The sequence below is a fragment of the Limulus polyphemus genome, unplaced genomic scaffold (genome assembly GCF_000517525.1).
Source record: "Limulus polyphemus unplaced genomic scaffold, Limulus_polyphemus-2.1.2 Scaffold2436, whole genome shotgun sequence".
Taxonomy (NCBI): domain Eukaryota; kingdom Metazoa; phylum Arthropoda; class Merostomata; order Xiphosura; family Limulidae; genus Limulus; species Limulus polyphemus.
In genome coordinates this window covers 53293-60145 of record NW_013668046.1, presented here as the reverse complement: position 1 = coordinate 60145, position 6853 = coordinate 53293, and the positions used below count along the sequence as shown (strand labels likewise).

General features: G+C 33.0%; 1 protein-coding gene across 1 annotated transcript in view; it reads left to right on the top strand.

Moving 5' to 3' along the window:
- Positions 1–2433: 2433 nt before the first annotated feature.
- LOC111087657 (gamma-aminobutyric acid receptor subunit epsilon-like) overlaps positions 2434–6853 on the top strand; it is a gene marked incomplete at its 3' end in the record, with an annotated part of 35008 nt that continues 30588 nt past the window's right edge. Inside the window, exons 1-2 of the mRNA XM_022395046.1 lie at positions 2434–2527; positions 3605–3686. Of these exons, the coding sequence (XP_022250754.1) occupies positions 2434–2527; positions 3605–3686 (176 nt within the window). The remainder of the gene's footprint in view (positions 2528–3604; positions 3687–6853) is intronic.

The window sequence follows — 6853 nt, the reverse complement described above, 5'->3', positions numbered from 1 at the left end:
ATATTGGGTGACGCGGAGATTCGACCCCGCGACCCGCAGATTGCGAGTCGAGCACCCTAACCACCTGGCCATGCCGGGCCGTCTTTAATGTTAATGTCATAAACGTCGTAGTTTTGCACTCGTATAGAACAATGCACATTAAACATCGTTCACTTTCGCATTCCTATAACAAGTAAAGTACCACTGTACAATTAGTAAATGTGGTTTCCATCTGCGTTAGCACGCTTACACGCACGTACGGACTGACACACATTATTCTTTTATTACATAGAGGGAATATTAAGTTGGGTCGATCTGGAAAAGAAAATTCGCTCAAAACAGCTCGTTTGTAATTAATATTATTCTCTTGCCAGCCTACAGCAAAAATGGTTTGGTATATTGCACTCAAACGTTTTGGTGAATATTAACTAAGGCACTGCGAAGGCCGTAAGGGTATTGAAAATCCTATTTGTTTCTTCTATATTTTACAAAGCCTAAAAAAACATTCTAATTCTAGTGTAAACGATGTTATTATTAACCCTTGAAGTTAGTTTTCTTATAACCATTTGGTATTCCTTCAAAATGGTTACATACAGGGTGAACCTTAATTACCAGCGAATAATTCGATGACTGTAACAAGTAGATACTCCATGCTTTGTGCACTATACACTCGGTGTCTTTAGGGAGCCACTCCATATACTACATATGAAGTGAAGAAGTAAACACACACAAAATCAGTACACATAATATTGAATTTTATCCCACAGATTCATAGAATAATTACTTTAAAAGACACGAAAATTTATCTAAAGTGATGTTTTAGACGTATGTGTTTTATTTCAAAAGGCTGCTTTTTTACTGGTAAAATTTTATACACGCTTATTGGGGGTTGTGTCGCTATGCATTATATATAGAGAATTTAATTATACAGGATCTATAAATGCTCACTATATTCTCAAACAAATCTTAATGACAATCTCCAGCTGTAGCTTAACATTTTACATTTACAACTAATGCGACCAAGTAGCCAATAGCTACAGTAAATCATCATGACCGTATCAGCTAGCCACTAGCCATGTTTATTATCATTACAATGTAAAAAGTTAGCTACTATATCAAGTAATCCTTTGCCCTTAGTTAAGCATAGAAAAAAAAGCCAGTAAACAAGATAATTAAAAAATTGGGAATTTAAAAACCTGCAAATAGGGATCGTAAAAAAGGAAGCAAACAAGGATGAAATTACTGTAGACATTATTTACTCAAACTACAAATCCCTATTTTGACTCCACCAAATGTAATTCTAAGTAAAAGCATGGAGCCAAAATAGAGGTTTGTAGTTTGAATAAATATTGTCTACAGAGTCTCCAGACTTGTTTTCCGCCTTTTTTTACGATCCCTATTTGCAGGTTTTAAATTCCCATTAATTACTTATCTTGTATAATAAAAAAAAAAGAGTCGCCTCATTAAAATGAAAACATTTTCTACGTCTTATGTGCTCATATGATAAAAATATAAAATACTTCTCTATTTTAATATTATTTGATGTTACATCTAACATTAGGTTTCAGGTGTAGTGATTTACAACATAAAAAATTGGAATATTTGTTTATTTTAATATATAGTGGATTTATGAAAATTTCAGAGACGGATTATTGTAAACATATAAAACACAAGAAAAGTTTAATAAATATACTGTTTTATCTGTGTGTATGGTCAGAAATGTTCGGAATAGAAATATTATTTTCTTGTATAATATTATATTAGTTAAAATGTAGACTTAGTTTCAATTACTTTAAAATATTCAAAGTACGGTATTGATGAGCATGGGTGCCTAATGGTAAAAGGGGCACATGCTCCCATTTTACAAGTTAGTGTAAATGCATTATATTAAGAACTATGTATTTACACTAACTGGTAAAATAATGTATTTACACTAACTGGTAAAATGGGAGCATGTGCCAGTTAGTGTAAATACATTATATTAAGAGCTATGTTAGATTGATTTAGCATTTTTGCCCCCCTCCTCATTTTCCAACAGTTATGATGATGATGAGTAAAAATTAAGTATCACCAGGTATAGTATCGAATTTTTGTTTCTGCTTTGGTCTCTTTAATCATCATGCTATTTCTTTGTATTTGTGGTGGCATACATATTTATTTATATTTATGGTACAGAGGGTTAACCGCACTTTTTTTAAGGATGATTTGCATATGCCAATGCAGTGGCGTTTTCCAACATGTTTATAACATATATATTGGGTTCCGGCGAATTCCCGATCATTTTGGTGATACAATATTTCCCTGAATGGAACTATGTCTAACGTAATATGAAAATAAGATCCTTAAAAATTGTTTAAAATTTAAAACCACAAGACATGACATGTAGAAGATATTTCTCAGTGTTTTCGATAGAAGTGGAAAAGAAAATTCACACATTAAGGGTTCGGGATAGTAATGGGCTCCGAAACATCATCCAAAGCCTATGATTGCGAAAGAGAACCCTCCGACCCAAAACAATCTATTATGGTGAAGCTTGGCACATCTTCTGGTAGTATTAAAAATAAAATAAACACAGATTTAAAATTAACTAATGCTCACAATCTGAAAATTCATCAACTTCTAGCCAATCTATGGAATCAATGACTATTTTCATGAATACGATGGCTGAGGAGCTAGAATCACAGCAATTCCAATTTTATCAGCTATCCGTGAAGTTTCCGATGCAGCTACAATGGATGTACACGTCGAACGGAAGGTCAATGGAAAGTTTTTCAGGATATGTAGTTTAATATTGACCAGGCTATCCTTCGTAGAAGCACTCTGGAATAGAGATTGTAGTGTTAGTCAAAGATGGAGGAAGTAGTTCTGGACATGTAACATCGTTCTTAATAAGTGCGACAAACCTTTTGTATTCATGTGTTGTGAGCAGTTTTGTCGGAAACTTAGTTTTAGTGCATTAAAGGTAACAAATATAATGTCAGACATGAAATAAAAACAAAGTCATTTTATATTTTTAGCTTTTATTTTACTTTTAAGCGCACAATTTCGCACGAGTAATTGTAAATGTAAAACACTTTTGCTTTGCCTTCAACTGTGTTAAATGAGAATTGGTAGAACACTCTAAAAACACTACTTAATAGGTAGTTGTATTAATTCATATATATATTGTTGTTTGTATTTATTTAAGGACTTATTCAAATATGACATTTTTGTATTATAAAACGCTTAGTATTTGGAATGCTCGTTTATTTTATGCCCATTTCAGTGACAAAAAAGTCAAGAACACCAGTTTCTCGTTTTTTATAGATAAACATATATTTCATGATAGACATTATGGACAGATTGTTTTTTTTGTTCTTTTGAAACACCTCACACCGGAAGTTGGGAAATACCATTGAATGCCAACCATTACATCATTTAAACATGAGGAACAAAAATGTAAAACAGGAAGTGACTTAACAAAATTTACAGATACCAGGTAGATGGTATCGTTTAGTGATGGTTTAAATGAACTGTATTAGTCGTCCATCAGGCTATAAGTAACAGTGGCTATAAATAATGTGGTGTATTGGTCAAATTCATGCTTCTGGTATCATTAGAATTATATTAATTTTGATTATTATAGGTTGTTCTATTGACACCATATCTGGAAATGTAATTACTCCCACTATCCCTGAAGAAGTATTGGGAAGATACAGAAAACTAGGGTAAGTATATTTTATCTAACACATTTTTTACCAAGAAAAATTTGAAACGAAATTATGAAGAAAAAATATCTGATAAAAAATTGGTATTTAATGATTTTATCCAAATTGAGAACTGTAACAAAGTTACGTTGTGACTTTTGTAACAAAACAAAATATTTGGTTCTAAAATTTAGTTATTTCAGGTAACTACAAATCATTAACAGACAACTATGTGATATGAATAAAACACGTTTCGAGTTTTTACTGCTTCATGATACTCTGTGTAGTGATTAACGTAGAAGCATGACTAGGGCCGTTTGGTGATTACCATTTACATAAATGAATCATATGGATATTTTATTGTGACTAACAAGATGAATCCTGTTCGTTCAACGTTACAACAAGTTCAAGTTGACACTAAGCTAAGCTATTTCACAGTGTTTCTTTAATTCACGCCTCTTTGTTATGCATTGAATTTATTAAGATTCGGACGACACTTATGTAAGTTTCCAAGAACACAGATGTATTAAAGAAATAAAGTCAAAGTTTAATAGTACACAATAAATATTTGAAAATGAAACTGTTTTAAGTTTTAAAACACAATTGAAAATGTTGTTTTACTTGATAATTATTAAATAAAACAATTTTTGTATTTTTTTTATTTTTCTGGGGCCAAAATTAGCCATGTTGGGATTCCATGGCGGAGACATGTTGTATTGACCCGCGAATATTGGACCTTTTAATTTTACCTTTGACATCATAAAATCGTTACAAAGGCGTAAATAATAAAAAATTAAAATGGCATCTGGGCATATTGTACCAAGGTACAATCCTTCCAGCTTTCAAGTCAATCCACCAAGAAATGAAGGAATGGCGGTCGGTTGAAAAGTATTTGGAAGAAGAACAAAGAAAGAACAGAAACAAAAGTATGTCTTTCTGCGAAGACATAACAACCCCCAAAAATATATATTTTGGGTTCCTGTGCAGTCATATTTACAGCAATCAAATATGTATTTTCATGCATCGAACACACCGATATACAAAAAAAAGTTGGATTTGTCCATTTTAAGTTTTTAAGGGGGATCAGAGCTCACAAAAAAGCATAATTTTGGGTTTTTGGTCAATTACTCAGCTATATTTTGACCAATTTACATGGGAGTTAGTACAAATATACTTTTCTACAGGTCCCACACATTGACAAACAAAAATTGTGGATGAGCTGCTCAGTTGTAATACTTGAAGGGGGGGGGAGGGGTCAGTTGCTACAAAAAGCATAATTTTTGGGTATTTTGACAATTACTCCGCCGTATGTAAACTAATTCAAATGGATTTGGTACACAAATATAGACAATTTTGATATTTTTATCTTGTGCTCAATTTTTCAGCGAGGAAAATACAATTTGGGGTTTTCTTGAACTATTAATATATATGTCAAACAACTTATATGAGATTTAGTACAAAGATACCTTCTTGCAGGTCCCAAGCAGTGATATAGAGAGTATTAGGTTTTTTGGGGGGGTCAAAATTAGCCATGTTGGGATTGCGTGGCGGAGACATGTTGCATTCGTCCGCGAATGTTGGGCTCTTTAATTCATCTGTTTTATGTATTGAACTCCTGGCCATGTTGTACGTTGGTGGTGATTTTCATATTAATTCTTATACAGTATTGTGGCCATGATAGAGCAGTTAGTACTTATTCCACGAGTTAATTCACGTTGTTCTTTTTGTTTATTTCAGTAGAGTTATCCGGGTCATGACAAAGCAATTAGCTATTGTTTTACGTATTTAGTCGTGGTGCTCTTCATATTTACTTTTACAGATATGCTATACATTTTGGCTATACTGAGTTTAGGGGCTAACATATCTAAGCAGTTACATATTAACAGATATCTTAAGCAGATATTTTTCAAGTACAGCAAACTTTTCTTGCAAGGGACTAAATGTTTGTTTGTTTTGAATTTCGCGCAAAGCTACACGAGAGCTATCTGCGCTAGCCGTCCCTAATTTAGCAGTGTAAGACAGGCAGCTAGTCATCACCACCCACCGCCAACTCTTGGGCTACTCTTATACCAACGAATAGTGGGATTGACCGTCACATTATAACGCCCCCACGGCCGAAAAGGCGAGCATGTTTGGTGGGACGGGGATTCGAACTCGCGACCCGCAGATTGCGAGTCGAGCTCCCTAACCACCTGGCCAGGACTAAATGAGAATGAATAATTGTACTAGCAATACAAGTGTATAAATCTTCATTGACTCTTAGCTACAGTAAATTATTAACACTGATAACAAAATATTATTATATATTATAGTTAAACGTGTTTTGATTTTGCGGAATAACTGTATACATTATATTTGTTTGTTTGTTATTAAGCAGAAACCTACGCAATGAGCTATCTGTGCTGTGCCCACCGCGGTTATTGAACCCGATCATTTGCGTTATACGTCCTCCGGCTTACCACTGAGCCACCTGTTGGCTTATACATTATAATGAAGTTTCAAATGCCGAATATGTAAAAGTTTCTTCGTCACTTTATGATTAAATAATGCAATTAAACAGATATTAAAGTGATACTACCACGGCTTCAAATTATATCGTTTTTATTCTGCGTTGGTAGAACTTTTATTAGTATGGATTAGTAAATAGAAGTTTCATTTTTGATATTAGTAAATTTATGTTTTGTAAAGTCAGAATATCTTCATCTTAAATTTTTGAACCACGCATTTCTTAACATTAATGAATTCGTATATTCAGCTACTAAAGGTTTCTTTTTAGTTTCGAAATAGTCCAATGTATTTTTCAGATTTCGTTTACGTTTGTGGTTTATTAAAGGCAAAAAAGAAAGGTAATCAAGTTCAGGCATTTATAAGAGTACTGTAATTTGAGTGCAGGTGGAAATTATTGTTGATTTACAATGGATACGTTATAAGTGCAGGTGGAATTATTGTTGATTTACAATGGATATGTTATGAGTGCAGGTGGAAATTATTGTTGATTTATAATGGATATGTTATGAGTGCAGGTGGAATTATTGTTGATTTATAATGGATATGTTATGAGTGCAGGTGGAAATTATTGTTGATTTATAATGGATATGTTATGAGTGCAGGTGGAAATTATTGTTGATTTATAATAGATATGTTATGAGTGCAGGTGGAAATTATTGTTGATTTATAATACATATGTT